Below are 17,726 nucleotides of genomic sequence, written 5' to 3'. Positions count from 1 at the left end.
TTTTGTGTGGAGACAAATGGAAATCTTTAATAGTGGTTATCAATCTCCAATAGGATCATAATTGATGCAGCAGCTAGAGGAGGCCTAATGAGAAAAGAACCAAATGAGGCATATAAATTGGTAGTTGAGATGCATATGCTAGTTTTTAATGGCAAAAGCTAACCCTTTCATGAGTAGAAAGAATGAGACTGCTTTAATAGCTACAATCCATTAACAACTCAATTAGAAGCTCTAACTAAGCAAGTGGAATCTTTAATGAGAGTACAGGGATAATCAACAGAACCACTTGAAGCTTCATTGCGACTCCTTAGGCCATGATAACAATAATTGTTCAGTTACTAAAATAAAAAAGGAAGCTAATCTTTTGGTCAATAATTACAACTCAAGATGGAGAAGCAACTCTTTTAACTCTTGGGGAATGACTTTGGAAGCCAAAATTTAAATGTTTTTCGCCTTTCCCATATACAAAATCAAGGAGACCCCTGGACCCCAATCTAACTTTCAAGAGACAATGATACAATATGTGCATTATTCTAATAGGAAAATGATAGAACTTGAATCTAAGTTGGAGCAATATATTGAAAGGGATGATAAAAAGTTTGCATAGATAAAATTAGAGATGAGAGCATGGTCTTCAAGTATTGAATCACAATTGGAGCAAATCACTAAGTTCTAAGGTAAAAAATGTTGGGAACATTACCAACTTAGCTCAAACTTAATCCAAGGGAACAATCCAATGTCATCACCCTCCGGAATGAAAAAACCTTAAAAAAACACAGAACAAGAAGGTGAGCATGCTCGTGCTTAGTGATAAGCATGCCCATGCATCACCAAGCACGCCTTTTCATCCTACTCAGCACGCCCCTGCTCCTGAAGAAGCATGATCATGCTTAAATAAGCATGCCTATGACAATGTAATAAGCACAACCGTGCACCCAAACATGCAAGGCCATGCTTCAAGCACAAATCTTAAAAAAGAGAAAGAAGAACCTTTTGTGCAACCAAGGCTCTATGCGTCTAGAATACCTTTTCCATTAACGATTACAAGGCTAACCCCTTTATGACACAGAGTTTGATAAGTTCTTCGATATTTTGGTCAGAGTATACATCAACCTTCCTTTTGTTGATGCGATATTTGAAATGTGAAAGTATGCCAAATTTTTGAAAAAATCATAAGCAACAAAAAGAGACTAAACAAGCGTGAAGTTGTAAATTTAACTAATGAGTGTTCAACTATAGTTCTTAAAACGTTTCCACCTAAGCTTAAGGACTTAGGGAGTTTTACTATCCCTTGCATCATTAGAAAAAATCATATTGATAAAGCCTTATGTGATTTAGGAGCCAGTATTAATCTTATGCTTTTTTTTGTATTCAGGAAGCTTGGGATGCATAAACCTAAACCAGTCTACATGTTACTTCAGCTACTTGTGAAGGTTGAAAAGTTCATATTTCCTGTTGATTTTGTGGTGTTTGACATAGAAGAGGATGATGATGTCCCCATCATCCTAGGCAGACCCTTCTTGGCTACTGCCAAGGCCATCATAGATGTCTAGGATAGAAAGCTCACCTTAAGGCTAGATGATGATGAGAAAGACATTTTTCAAGTTTTTAATTCTTTAAAATACCCTTCTAGCCAAGAGTCCTGTAACTTTGCCAACACTATGGATACTGCTTCTCCTCCTTTAAATTTTGTAAAGTATGAAACTCTAAGAAGGCCAAGGAACGAGCAATCTAAAGTGCTTAAACCACCAATTGATAAACCCCCACATTTAGAGCTTAAATTTTCGAGTAAACCCCCACTTTAGTCCTTGAAATATGTAACTTGATTAAAGGTAGTCCTCAATATTTAAAATTTGAAATTTTAGTCCCTAAAATTAATAATCGTCAATCACATTAGTCCTTACCATTAAGAGACATTAAAATTAAGTAACAGAATTGATGATTTGTCACATTAAATGACACATGGCAGTTCATTTTGGACACAAAATTGTGTCATTTTAAAATCTTTCAAAAAATAGTTTATTTTTATTCATGTCTTTTAACATTTTCGAGTAATAAGGTCGCTCCTCGTCTTCTGTTTGTTTTATTTTATTAATATTCTTTTGGTACCTTACATTTAAATTATTTAAAATATTTTTTTGATGACATTGAGTTTATGAATAGAGCAATTGGATTACTAAATTGTTTGTTATTTTTTCCTCTACGACTCTTACGTGAAAAAAGAAAGAAAATATGTGCAAATATAAAAGAGAATGAAAAATAGCAAAAAGAAGAGAAAAAAAAGGGTTACAAATGAAGAAAGAAAAGAAGAGTAAAGAAATTGATTGAATGTGAAATATAAAAAATTACTCCAAGAGTTTCATTTATAAACTTGGAGGATGTTTGTAATTTTTATGATTTATTACTCCTTTGTATATCCATTTAATTCATTTATCTCACCTGAATTATTATAACTCTTTGGCCACATTACAACTTTAAAAGACCTCAAAATTTTTACTTGCATTCAATTTATTTAGTAGAGAGTTGTTTTATGGTTAAGTCTATGGTAGCATACTTCTGTTTGGAGAAATTCAGTGGATATTTCCTTTTGTCCTTAGACATTTAGAAAGAGAGGAAAGTAGAGTACTCTAGTTTGATGTTTGAGAAAGAAGATAGGGAATATAAGATTTTAATTAGGAAATCTTTTGATTACTTATTCTCAGTGATATTACTCTTTTTGTTCTTTTAATCTCATTTGTCTCGAGTTCCTTGTTGTGTGATTTATTTCAAGTTATTCTATTATTTTTTGTTAGGACTTTACTTAAAGGCAAGTAAATCTCAAGCATAAAGGAGTTGATAAGTCTGTATTTTGACATGCTTATATAGCCTATATATTTATGTATGGTCATTATTTTGTTTGGGTTTTGGCACTAAATTATATATTAATTGTGTAGTTTAACATTAAAGGACATAATTGAATTTTTTAGCATACTTTGGATCCAAATTAGATAGAAAATAGGACTTTGCAGCAGCCAGCATGCTTACATCCAAGTAGTCAGCACAGCGGTGCTTCGAGCCATATGCACGAATGTGCTTACGGTCTTGCATGATCATGCTTACTTGTGAGAACTATTTGAGCTTTGGAAGTACATCATAGGATCAAGAGATTTTTTCATCTCTTCTTCACTAAAGACACCTCTAGCTTGCATTTACTTTTTGAATAACTATGGATTTGTTTTGGTTTTCTTTTATATTAGGTCTAGCTAAATCCATAGGGTTACAGTGGATTCTTTGCATGAGTCAATGGAATTTTTACGATTTATAATAATTTCATGTTTCCATTCTTGATTAGTGTTTATCCTATTGTGCTATATTTGTATGTCAAAATTGACAACTCTTGAACATACTATGATTATTATATTATAGACGATCATACCATATATACTTACTAGATCTATAAGATAAAATAAGACAAAGGATTAGGTTTACCAGACTTAATTCTTCACTTTCAATCCTTATTAAATTAACAGCTTATAGGTTTTTTATATTTTCTCTTCCTTTTACCTTGCATGACCATTGGAGGTGATAGTTTAGAGAAAAGATTGTTAACATTGCATGATTATTGGGTGTTAATAGATTTAATATGAGTAATTGGCAATTATAAGGAAACTAAAATTGGAATTAATCTAAAAGTGAATATAGAGAAGTGTAAAGATAAAATCATACTCCGTATATTCTTCTTAGTTAGTTTATTGTTAGATGTTGTGTTATTGTAATTTTTTAATTAATTTTATATTTAAATCTTTGTTTTATTTAATTTTGCATCCTTTAAGTTTAAATAGTTAAATTAAGAAATTCTTGATAACTAAAAACAATCTTTGTGGGACCATATTTTAGAAACTTACTTTTAAAACTCTTTTATTACTTTTTGACTAGTACACTTGCCTACAAACAGGTGTGTTCAAGTAGAAATTAAACTTTTGATTAATGAAGGTTTAAATTCATCCATTCTTATGTGTCTAAGTGATATTAGATTTAATAGATTTGACAAATCCATAATAGGATCAGTGAAAACTAGTCTTAATCATGGACCAATATACTTCAACTGCTATCCAAACAAAATCTTAAATCTTTTAGACTGAAACATATTAAACTCATTATTTTTAAATATTAAAATGTATAGGTTATCTATGAAAGAATATTTTTTCCTACTTGTTATCCTTTATAGGATCTAATACAAGGTTATGAACACTTGTCATTCTACGATTCTATTAAGACCAAACACTAAGGAAACAACCTTGTTTGAGATGGACATGATAGAGGCTAATATTACTACTCGAAAAATAATTAGATGAGAAGATATAGCACTCCTAACAAAATAGACAATGGATAGAGAAACTCCTACTCTTCTAAGGCAAGTACCTCAAAATAACTTTTGGTTAAAGAATTTCCTTTTCTTCTAGAGTTGATGCTTCTAGGATATTTGATTTTATATATGCTCAAACATTATTCATTCTGAGTAGCATCTTAACCATTTGCTAGCACTACAATTTATAAAAATCTTCTGTCAAAAATAAACCTTCAAAGAATAGAAACAATTATACTATTCCAAGGGAAACTTATGATAAAGAAGTGGATGAAGATCCAAGATTTGTTCTATCTCTCACCTATTCTTTTACGAATGATCATTATAATGTTATCTCATAAATTTATTATAGATAAAGAATCTTATCATAAAAACTTAAACTCCAAGATTGAGAGCCCTAGAGGAAATGGTTTTAGCAAAATTACAAAGACAAAGAAGAATAAATCATTCAAGAGGAATTTACAAATTTTCTAGAAAAAACCAAGATTAATATTTCTTTCTTTGATTGGTCTCATGCATATACAATTAAGAAAAATATAGGTTATACTTTTCAAAATGATAGAATAAGACAAACAGCTGCCAAGGTCATTACTATTTGGCATGTTAAAGATAGTGAGATGGTTCAATATGAGCTACCTCTTTACAATTAGTATTAATGAAAATATGAGAGAAAAAAAAGCATAACTCAAAAATAGCTTCTTTATTTAAATATAAAAATTTAAAAAGAAGAAATATCTTCAAAAGGCATTAAAAGTATCATGGAACCAGCAAAGTATACTAACAAATATTTACAAGTAATTGGAGAAAAAATATTTATAAAATCTCCAAAAGAAGTTTCAAAAAACTCATCAACATAAAAAAAAAATCTATCTTCAAACCTTTCAAAGTGAGAAATCTAAACAAAATATACTAAGGAAAAAAGCTAAAACAGAAACAAGAAATAGTGAATTCTTAAACAAGATTAATAATTTACTACTCTAAACATCCATCCCTAAAACTCCTTAGCAAATTAAAAAGGTATCCTGAAAAATAAAACCAAACAATCTAGTAAAATAGTCATTAGTATAGTTAATTAAAAAGACTACCAAGACAAAATTGCAAACTTATTATCAAACCTTAAATATAAAATTTTATTTGATTTTAGGTGGTATAACTATACCTTCCTATATTCTGGACAAGAGTATATACTAATGACGATAGTCAACAACCATTTTAGAAAGAAAAGTTCATAGTAAGTCTTGTTGATGATGACAACTATCTGATGAAACTGGGTCTCAATAAGTGCTCAGAAGGTATGGAATCTATTTACAAGCTAGGAGAAATGGTGATATGCTACTGTGTTGTCTGTATGTTGATGACCTCTTAATTACAGGTAGTAATCAGAAGGTGATAGAAGGTTTCGAGCAGAAACTGATGGCTGAATTCGAGATGTCTGACCTTGGTGAGTTAACATACTTCCTTGGGTTAGAGTTCTTGAAGACTGAAAAGGGACTGGTACTGCATCAGAAGAAATATACTTCAAATGTGCTCAAGAGATATGGAATGATGAATTGTAATCCAGCTACTACTCCAACAGATCCTAATGTGAAGCTCTCCAATGTTGAAGCTGGTGAACCTGTTGATGGCACTAAATACAAACAAATCGTTGGTTCTCTCAGGTACCTATGCAACAGCAGGCCTGACATTTGCTTTGTTGTTGGTTTGATTAGCAGATTCATGAGTAATCCAAGGGAATCACATCTGATTGCTGCTAAAAGGGTGCTCAGATACCTGAGAGGAACAATGAATTTTGGAGTTCTGTTTCCTTCATGCTCAAATCAAAATGAAGCTGAATTGTTAGGCTGGAGTGATGCTGATTATGCTGGAGAAAAAGAAGAAGTGAAGACAGATACAGACTATCACTACAAGAGCACTACAGGATACTTCTTTAAGTACCTAGGAGCACCAATTTCATGGTGTTCAAAACTGCAACCAGTGGTCTCCTTATCCACTTGTGAATCTGAATACATAGCTGCATGCTATGCAGCATGTCAAGCTAAATGGATGAGGTCTGTGCTTGAAGACTTGAAGTTGCAAGTGAAGATTCCAATGAAGCTTGTGCTAGAAATAAGTCAGCAATTGATCTAGCAAGCAATCCTGTGTCACATGGCAGGAGTAAACATATAGAAACAAGGTTCCACTACCTTAGAGAACAAGTGGTGAAAGGATTCATTGAGCTGGAGCATTGTCCTTCAGAAGAACAAGTGGCAAACTTGCTCACTAAACCTGTGTCCAAGATCAAGTTTGAAGAAGCTAGAGAATGGCTTGGTCTTGTAATGTTTTGATTGATTGATGTTTGTTCTGATTTAGAATTATGGGGGAGTATTGAAGAGTAATTCCAAATCAGTAGTTTTTACAATGGTTAGTGTCTTTAACTGTGGTTAGTTGCTGTTTAGTTGTTTTACTGTTTTGGAAAGCAAGTCACTAACAAACTTAGTTAGTGTTGCTATTTTGGGGTAATAAAACCCTTTGTAACAGAATTAGTTCCTTTATCAATGAGAATTATTCTTTCTCTAATTTCTCTCTATATTCCCTAATTCTCTTTCAATTTCACAATTCTCTAAAATTATTTTCTATCAAATCCCTAAATTGAAGACTCTGATCCAACACTTCAGTCTTAAAAACTTGAAGGTATCTAAAGTTTCATCCTTAAAACAAAGTAAGTATAGATATGTATATCGTGAGTAATTATCTATAAAGGTAAAAAAGTATTTTGAACTACTTACGTTCATATCTGAACAACAAATATTTTTATGAATTATTTTTATTAGGTTTGAACTCCCTTTAGCACCAATTTTATAATTATTAGTTTGATTACCTTTAATACAATCCACACTGAGTCTTAAAATTAGTAAAGTCCAAAGTACTAAATACTCATTCATTTACTAATCATATAATCCTTTCAATTAAAATATCTTAATCTTTGGTGCACAACATAAAAGATTTTTCATTTACAACACTTCGTTTTAATCCAGTATATTTATATATTTACCCAAGTATCATTCTATTATTTCAATATGATGATATCACAACCTAAAACTTGTATTTGTAACTTCTCTTAACTTTGAAATATTTAACTTTCACTTCTATTTTTCTTGATTCATATATTATTAATATATTTGAATTCTTTGCTGCCGCGCAGATACAAAATTGATTAATTGTAAACTTGTAATGAAACTCGTGGGGTTATTTGATATAGACGTGCTTTTACTTTAACCAGTGTTCTGGTTGATAAACCGTATTATTTATTAATAAACTATGTTATTTAAGGAACACCTGTATAAACACAATTAAAATAGAAACCGAACATATACATAATTTGATTACTTTCTTGATCGAAGTTCTCCTGCATAATTTTTTTTATCTTGTATTATTTCATTAACTCCTTCCTCTCTCATATTTGCCTGACTAGATTCAATTATTACTAATTAAGATTTTAACTAGTGATTTTTTTCATTAACTATATGAATATTATTAAATTAAATTAACCTTTTAAATAAATAAAAATATATAATGTACGATGATAAAAATAAAAATAAAAAATCCAACTCTAAAAGTATTCCCATTTAAACTAACTCCTAAAATGCTCGTTGAAGATTCCGCTTCCGTACCAACATTAATTATGTTATAATGTATAGTTTTATCGACTACACATAGTTCTAATTTATTTTTTTTCAATTTCATTGAACAAAGCCATTAAAACAAAGTATATGCCTCTGCCTCCGTCCTTGCAACTCAATTAATTGTTGATTTGTGCAATTGTGACAAATCTTCGATGCAGTAGTAGTAAGCTAACTGCACTCCCAATGAGAAAATGGGAGTTCAAATTTTTGGAAAAGCAATTGTTGAGAGGGTTACCTATTTAAGAGTGTCTTTGAGAATAGTCTGGCAACAAATCATGTACCCTAGGAAAAACCTTAAAACAATGTTATTCCTGTTTGATTTAGTAACTCGTAGAGAAAGAAATGGAGGGCATATATACGTAGAACCAGATATCTCAATTGATTTAAGTCGTTGGATTGTAGAATACTGTAAAATTGAAGATTAAAATGAAAAGCGGTTCCATATATGCTTGGAAAAACATTGATGAAAATAGCATCCATGAGAATTGTGAATCAACAGCTAGCTAATTCATTTGGAAGAAAGCAGAAGAAACCACATAGTAACCTAGAGAATAAGATTACTCCGGGGATTGGAATTTGTTACTACGTACCTTTTCTGTTCAAAGCTCTTGAAATAGGAAATACAGCTAGCATAAAAAAAATACCCTATTTAAAAATCTCACATGTTGGTCGATTAAAATAAAATAGTTTCACGTCTGATAAATTATAAACTTGAGACCTAGACTTATCTCTCAGATTAATAAATGCAGTCCCAACATTTTCTATACCTTGGAATTAATATCCGATTATGCAAATATTCACATTCCCTAAATTTAAATTTAAATTTACTACAATGGAAAGTACCTGATTAGAAGGAAAGGGTATTCATAGTTCTGAAGGATAACATTGGCCATCCTTGGAGGTTATGGCTTAGTGTCGATATATGAAGACCTCACACCACCCTGCGACTTATCATCAGTTAATACATGGTTACAGACTTCTCAGATCTCTACAATAGATGGGAGGAATTAAGGTCATGCAATAGTTGGATTACCTTTGTACTAATATCAGTGCTTGAGTTGAGGGTCTATGAACATATGATGATTCAGCTACACAAATCAAGGAAAGTAAATGAAAAGTATCCGCACAAACGGATGCTTTTATAGTAATGCCTTGAGAGATCCTTACCAATAAGTCCACTATAATACATTTTTCATGCAAGTGAAAAAAAATCATAATTATAAACATTATTTTAGGAGTAAACCTCACTTTCATTGATTCTCCCAAAGACGCAAGTATTATACAGCTAGGTCTTCTAGGGGGGAAATTATTCGACCACAAAAAAAATATATGAAACTAAAATTGTTCTTTTACATATGTAATAACTGCAAGAATTAAGAACTAAATTGATATAATTTTCTTTTCTTTTTTTTTATAGTAAATGGGGTCAAAAGACCCAAAAATACAAAACTCATACCACAATTTTAGGATGTCAAGCACCACTAGCATCCAGATTTAAAAAGGAGAGAAGGAAAATAAAAACAACAATAAATTCAGTATATAGAGATATCTCTTTAATACTAAGCTATTTTTAAACTGATAATATTTTTTATGATTAAGGAACTTATGCTATTTTTAATAACTGACGAATTCAAGTAATGCTAATTAAAGAGAGAGAGAGAATAAATTAGCGTTGGTTTCCATAATTTAAAGATTAAATTGAGGTCAAAATTATTTAAATGAATAAAGTGCTATACTTGTGCCTTTAAAAACTTAAAAGAATTTATTCTTCTTTTAGTTGCAACATTTTTCAGAAGTTTCTCTTTAGAGGTTAATTAATCCTGAGTCTGTCTGTCACCCATCATCATCATCACATTAATATGAACAGGATCAGTTAAATTGACTTATTGCTAGAAATCAATATTTCAAGATTTTTGACCAGTTTCTCATCAAGTACATTAAATGTTGTTCTCTTGACAACTTACTCATTAGGCTTCCAATAAGTTTAAACAATTTGTACAAGAGTTAAATTATCTAATAATAAACTTGTACAATTTTTATCGAAGCAATTATCTAATTTCATTTTTTTTTTCTCTCTCTTTCCTCGATCTTTCTCTTTTCTATATAATTTTTTGTATACAAAAGCCATGTACAAAAAAATCTCTACAGAAAACGGCAACAAAAGTTTTACTGGAGAGAGGGGTGCGAAATCTCACAAAAATAAATAAATAAAAGCATAATTTTAATAATATAATTAACATGTTGCAAATTCAGTAATATGGAACCACAACAATTAATTTACTCCCCAAAAGATGAAAGACATATTGGGACTAAAATTACCTTAAAAACAAATAATTACATATCCACTAACCAAATTGAAGGGTAGTCAAGGTAGACAAGGCATTGGGTTACGAGCCTCTTTTTGTTCCATCACTTACTTTCTTTATCTCTTATCTTCTCCACCGTAGAGCAACATGCTGAGATGTTTTCATCCTGCTTTTTGACTTTTGCGGCAAACTCGGTGATAATGGAGCTTTACAAATTGTATTGAAAAGGGAGAAAGCACAAATCTCAGACTTGGTAATTGAAATGGAATAGATTTGATTCTTTCAATATATCCCAGTGGGACAATACAATGATCTTATGCGTTGAGTAACAATCATTAGCTTCTAATAATTTTTGTCTAGCTGATGGGATTTGAGCTTTGTATTGTAGAGTTTAAAGTGCTTCTGTTTTGGACTTCTTACCCAACTTGCTTGTTAGGTTCACTTAATAGACTTTGAGTTTTAATTCCTTCTGTCCATCCTGTGTAACCATGATTAAATAATGCTCATTTACTCATCTTATGCTTTTGTTTATTCAGTGCATCATTTGTCAAAAAAAGACTGATATAAACACTATTTTAATGATTAAATTTAATGGTGAGAAAGTATAAAAGTGATGTATAAATAATATTTATGAAGGAAATTTATGGGCCGGCAAACGGTAGTATGAGAAGGCCACTTGCTTATTCAGTCCAGAAATTTGTTTACTTGAAGAAACGTTTAGAATATTTTTTGATATATAGTTTAATTAAATAACTTAATTTAATAAATTATGGCCTAAAAATTATTTAAATAAGTTTAAAAATATTCTGCGAGTCATGTTATTTTCATAAAAATTTTATAAGTTCTTTCAACTGAGTTATTAATCAAAGGAATCAAACATGATGATGACTACTAATTTCACACAATTAGTAAGTATTTTATGTATTGAACAATTTTTTAATTTAAATAAATTTTTAAAATAAACATATTTTATTATAGTAAAAACATTCATAAATTCAATTAAATAATAAAAATAAAAATAATTTAAATAAAATAATAAAGTTAACGAAAAAAGCCGATTTGAAAATATAAGCAATCGAGATGACAAATATTCAAAATTAATATTTAAAGAAAAATATTAATGTAATAATTAATATTTTTTTAATAAAAAAAACAATGGTATAGTCACTTATTATAAGAAAAAATATACAATATAAGATGTCTTGATCATGTATAAGAATAGAATTTTAAATGTATGATATATAAAAGTGAATAATACAGTGTTTGTGAAGATCAAATTAACTTTTTTGTTTATACAACGTTTGGATATTATAGAATTACGCTGCTGAATTCAATTACAGATTCTCTTTCTTCAAATTGTAGTTTTGTAAGCACTCCAAAACAATTTTTTTATGCTTTTCTCACATCCATTTCTTTTTTTCAGTTTTTCACAAGTTTATCCATTCTAATAAGGCAAAGTTTGGCCACTTAGGCACTTCTAAGTTATAAACCCAAGAAAGAAAAAGATACACAAATTATCAAATTATTAAACTAGCAAACATATGAAAAGTCTTAATCGTGTTTAAACTTCAAATTTGAAACAGTTAACATCAATGTAATCACTAAATATCTGATGATGTAAATAATAAAATAAAGTAATTAAATAGACAACAATTATTATTGTGTTCATGAATCTACATTTATTTTTAAATCTACTAATTATAATTAATTTTTGTATTAAACTTGTGTACAGATTTTTAACATGTTTATACAGATTGGTTATACGATTAAATTTAGATATTTTGCAGTTTTCTTTTTCCTCAAATACTAATTGACCGTGTTTCTTTACTTGCATTGTAATTATTTTTTTTTTAAAATGTCGATAAATAAATAGGTGACGGTTAAACAAATTATAGCAAAAGTTTTAAAGTGCAACATTTAATTTTTTTATTTTAGTAACATCATTGATATACGAACATCGTATTTGAGAATTCAATTAATCACAGTGGAATCAAATACAATCATCATAAATGGTTTTTTTCACCTTGAGATTTCTAATTAAGTTCAAGCAGTCACTTTACCAACTAAAATTTATGCATTAACAGTGACATTTAACTTAATTTACAAAGATCTTTTTAAATTTTAATTATTAAATATAACATATTTGTCTGTCAGATACACACGCACACATAGGTGTAGTAAGAGGACAAGTGGGTATTATAATTCTCAGACTTTCAATCATACTCTTAATATGTTTACATTAAGTTACGATCACAAGTATTTTTCACAAGAAAAATATTCACAACAAAACAAATTACACAAGATTTTGGCACTAAATCTCTAATTAAAAAAATTTAAATATGTGCCACTTAACTCAACTACTCATTACTTAAGAGTAATTATAAATTTTTACATATGACAACTCAAGTTTATCATCCCTATAAATAAACACTTTCAGATGATAAAAGAAACAAAATTACTTTGTGAACTTAATTTTTATCATACTACTTCTTTATTGAATAATAAAATTAAAAAAAAAATTGTAACTCATTATTTCCTATTTCTCAAGGGGGGAAAAGTATAAGATTCACTCTTTTTGACTTTTCAGATCTTAGAGTCCATTTATCCAAAAGTCAAGGTTATGTTTATCTTTGGTCTCTGCTTCATGTTCCAAACTCATCCTAAAGTTGACTTACTTGGTCGTCTGCAAACGCAAAATGTCCAAATCCAAATACGGTGTGATAGTAAACTACTTGTAAATCTCTTATAAAGTATTCACATGTTAAAGAGCCTTTTTTAGTGGAAATTTTAATTAAAAAAATAATGTTATAAACCTAACCATAAAAACTTATTAAACTAAGTTTAAAATATTTTATTAATTTTTAAACAAATATTAAAATAGTTAAATAATTTGAATCATAAATCATTTTCGTATACTCAAATAAATTTTTGTTTGCGTATTCCAAACATCCACCCCCTCACCCATTTTCTTTTGCATAAAATGCATGCTCATGTTATAAGATGTAAGCCGTTCTTATATATGCAACTCAACTTAAACTTCTGACATAGATCCACTTAAATTGTCAAATCGAGGTAAAACTTTAAGGCAGCTAATAACTCTCATATTATGCCCTTGCGATCGACCCAAATTCTGTGCATCATTTCCCTTTTTCCTGTAGTCATGGGCCTATACCACTCCTCATACTACTTTCAGGGGAAATAACATTATTTTTCTTTTGCAATAATGTTCCAGAAAACTATTTTGGTACAACCACTGTGCACTTTGATCCGCGCGCGTCTGCAGAAAAAAAGAAAAACAATGCTCTATTAATGATATTCATATAAACAGAAACAACTGAGATATCCGATAAATTCTCAACTGTTCAAAACACGCGGAAGCCAGCAAAGACACATTTTTCATTGTATATAAGCAAAATATGTAGTAAATTAACTAAAACTGAACTATTGCGACATATTCATATTTTTGGAAAAAGGAACAAAGGAGATATGCACCTCTCTTTCTTTAAACTAAATAAATCCGTATTAAGGAAACTGAAAAAGCATATCAAGCTTCAAATGATGTTGCCAGATGTAAAAACATTCGGAAGTCAAACAGTAGCTTCAACACAACACGGAGGCATGAGCCAACCCTTTCTCTGCAGGTTTATTTTTATTTAGTTTTGCTATTAATCCTGTTCTTTTTAACATTCTTTAACCAATATGCAAGTTTCTTCTTAATTGTCCATCGATTTCCTTGAACCATGTTTAAAAAGTCGGGTCACCACCGTGCATATCAGTGCAAAAAAGTTTCAACTTCTCAGAACAGTTTCAATGTCAAAAGTACCAAGTGACAACACTGCAGAAAAACGGTAAATAGAAGTGGAAGCTCTGCACAATTCTTGACTGCAGAATTATATTTATTTTTGTTCCAAATTTACCTCCCAGTCACACCAGCATGGAATGGACATTATATTACAAAGCTAGGGAAATGTTTTGTTGGGACCATTGTCTGTAGTCACTCACATGTAATAAAGTTTGATTAATTGATATCTCAAGGGAAAAAGCACACGTCCACGGCTATCGTGTTGTACTCAAAACTACATCTTATTGACAAGCAGCAAAACCAGGTGGCATGAGCCCACATTGTTACCACTTTTGCAGGAAGGCATAAAATGCCAAAAATTAAGTTAAAATGCTCCCAAATTATAAGCCTCCCCAACCTTACACCAATCAGCTAACCTTTTGCAGAATAAAGACAGAAAAAGAAAACGCATGGTGTCCAAAGGGAAAGCACAAATTTCAGTGGCGCCACATATGAAGCCATACATGCCCCTGGCTTTTTCAGGCAATAAACTGATAACACATGAAACTAACTGGAAAAGATTCATGCCATTAACATCATCAGTATATGGTTAAAAATTAAAATTCTTGTTAACAAGAGTAATCGAAGAAGCATGCTAGATGCTACTCACGGTAAAAGAAAAATGCAGGGTGCTTTTATCCAACCAACCATCAAGAATACATAGGCATGTGTGGTTTTACACAAACAAATGCAGCAAATCTAACAACATCAAACCAAAGGAACATCATAAGGAACTTCAATTTTAATACAACCGAAGTACACTTCTGGCAATAGAGTGTGCCTGGTTCGACCTGCTGCCTTTCCCGGATCCATTTCTCCAGCCACCTCGTGCCGGCGTTAAATAGAGCCTCAACAGCCCATTGTTATCTCCGTTGTTAGGAGAGTACCGGGCACTCCGGTTCCTTTCCAATACAAACTCATCCCTTCCCTTCCTTCCATGATGCCCATTAGCCTGAACATCACTCTTCCTCATACCTCCAAATCCACCAAAAGCCTGAGCATTTCTCCAACTCACGCAGCTATTGCTCCTCAAAACCTTTGGATTAAAACCACCTCTACCATCAGGATTCCTCTCCCCTCTAAACTCTTGCCATGACTCCGAGTAAGACCGCTCCACCCCATTTCCATTCCCATTCCCTCTACTATACCTACTATCCTCATCCTCATCCTTATTGCCTCCTCCTCCACCTCGCCGGTGAATAAAACCCCAAATAACCTTGCTCCACCGGCTGGACGACTTCTTAGACCCTCCTTTCCGGTCCCCATTGCACTTTCCCCCATTATTACCATCCCTAAACCTGACATCAATCATCTCAGAGCTATCATCTCTCAAGGAATTGGAATTGGAATCCCTCAAGGGATGAAAATAATCAGCCGAAGCAGCAGGAGTGACCTTAGCATTGGCATTGGTAACAGGCTTCAATTCATCCATTTCAGCCACAACAGCAGCGGCGGTCTTCCTTATGGAACTAGACCTATCAAGACTCTTCCTCCGCCGCGCGGAAGAGTCAGAATAATACTCCCTGGTCTGAGCAGAACCACCAGGGAGTGTCTCATCTTCATGCTCATTGATAGCATTCATGGCCATTGTTAATGGTTCCTCCACAGGAATCAGTGTATCAGTTCTCAGAACCTGAACAGGAGCATCTTCAACCACAGACAACATTGTAGGCATCCTAGGAGGAAGGGGAAAGGTTGACCTTGCCATCAAGTAACCGTCCCACGAGGCTCGGGGCTCGTCGAACGAGTACCGAGGATCACCGTCAAAAGACATTCGCCCGGCATCAAGCGAGAACCGCGGATCAGTGTCGCAGGAGCGCCGGCCGAAGCCATAATCGGCGATCTCTGACTGAGTCTCGCGGAATTGCCGTCCAATGGGCTTCTCCACGGGCAGCAGCGTACGGGACCCCACAACGGCGCCGTTTCTTCCACGCTTCTTCATCTTCTGCTTCTGCCTCCACTTCTGGAGTTTCTTGCTGAAAACCGAGGCTGCGGACCAGAAACTCCCCGCTATTTCCTTGAAATCACGTCCAGAACTCTTCTTAGCTTGCGAATCCAGATCCATGTGCTCCTTCATCGGCTTCAATACCTCTTCTGCTTCCACATAAACTTCGGCTTCCGCTTCTGCTTCTATTTCCGGTTCCTCTTCTACAATTTCATGAACCCTATCTTCAATAACATTTGATTGTTCAAGTTGCGGTTTAGGTTCTGGCTCTGGCTCTTCCAAAACCCTAACCTCGTCCTCGTCGTCTTCTACAACGATGATATCTTCCTCCTCTTCCTTGGTCTCGATGACCGGTCCTTGAACGACGGAAGAGGAAGCGAGGTTTCTCGTTTCGACTTCGGTTTCCTTTTTGGGGATTTTGCGTTCGTCGTCTTGGTTGAAGAGGGAGAAGAGGGTGCTGCGAGCTCTGACGTCGCAGGACCTTCTCTGAGGCTCGAAGGCACCGGAGAAGCCTTCGTTCTTGGAGGCGGAGAAGGACTTGGTGCGGCGGAGCTCCGGGAAGAATGAGGAGGAGGAGGAAAGGGGAGGGCGGTTGGCGGCGCGTGCGGCGGTGGAGGGTCGGAAAATGGCTTTAAGGGCGGCGGCGGCGGTGGAGGACGTAGGGGGCTTGCGAGTGGAGGAAGAAGAGTTGGGATCGAGAACGGCGAGGCGTTCGCAGAGGCATGAGGGACAGAAGCCGGTGAACTGCTCCTGGGGATGGCGGTCGCAGGAGGTTGAAGGTCGGTGAGGTTGCAATGGCTGTTGAAGTGGCGGTGGTTGTGGCGGTAACAATGGCGGTGGTTGCGGTGGGGGTTGGGTGGTGGGATTCATAACCGTAAATGGTGGTGCTGTGAGATTGTTAAGAGTGTGGTCATGTTACAGTGGGCTAAGACGAAGAAGAAGAAGAAGAAGAAGAAGGAAAAAGAAAACAAGGAGATTGGTGTTTTTGTGAGAGAGAAAGAGAGTGAAGAGCAGAGAAAGGAGTGTGTATGTGTGTGTGCGTTTTGTCTCTGTCTCTGTGTGTATGACAGAGAAAGGAGCGATAGAGAGAGAAAGAACTGTTTGGTTCCAACGGACACACAGAAAGTGAAGTGTGAGAGAGAAAGAGAGCAAGCTTCACCAAAATATAATATGCAAAACAAAAACGCATACTGCTCTACTATTAATGCAAATATATTATTTTATTCCTTATATTAATAATATACAAACAAAATCTCACATAAACAATACTATCGTTGCTACAAGTTACAATGAATATATTTTCTTTTTCTCCTTGTTAAATTCTCAAATTTAAGCTTTTTATAATATATATATATATATATATATATATAAATTTCTTTTAGTGGTTTTACTAGTTTGGGTCCATTGACTATTTTGTTGATGGAAGTTCAGCATTTAATACAAAAAAATATTTTTAAACATATCACTGTAATAAAAGTTATTTGATCCTTTGTTATTAAATGTACGTCACATTAAGTATATGAATTTTTTTTTATTGGGTTATTAGTTGATGTTACGCGTTTACGAATTGGTAGTTTTATTTTTTTAATAAGAAAATAAAGGACAATAAATTATATTTATAATAATT

At 32.9% G+C, this 17,726-nt stretch overlaps 1 protein-coding gene across 1 annotated transcript; it reads right to left on the bottom strand.

Annotated features, from left to right (window-relative positions):
- Nucleotides 1-14,896: 14,896 nt before the first annotated feature.
- LOC113863733 (protein OCTOPUS-like) lies at nt 14,897-16,969 on the bottom strand. The gene has a single exon (XM_027497411.1). The coding sequence runs from the start codon at nt 16,967-16,969 to the stop codon at nt 14,897-14,899; it is 2,073 nt and encodes a 690-aa protein (XP_027353212.1).
- Nucleotides 16,970-17,726: the final 757 nt, after the last annotated feature.

Source organism: Abrus precatorius, unplaced genomic scaffold, assembly GCF_003935025.1.
Source record: "Abrus precatorius isolate BTA unplaced genomic scaffold, Abrus_2018 Scaffold3, whole genome shotgun sequence".
Classification (NCBI taxonomy): domain Eukaryota; kingdom Viridiplantae; phylum Streptophyta; class Magnoliopsida; order Fabales; family Fabaceae; genus Abrus; species Abrus precatorius.
The sequence above is the reverse complement of the archived record's forward strand: the minus strand, read 5'-3'. Positions and strand labels throughout refer to the sequence as shown.

What these genes read in the sequence shown, in the direction of transcription:
- LOC113863733 (XM_027497411.1), bottom strand. Translation starts at nt 16,969, where the DNA reads ATGAATCCCACCACCCAACCCCCACCGCAACCACCGCCATTGTTACCG.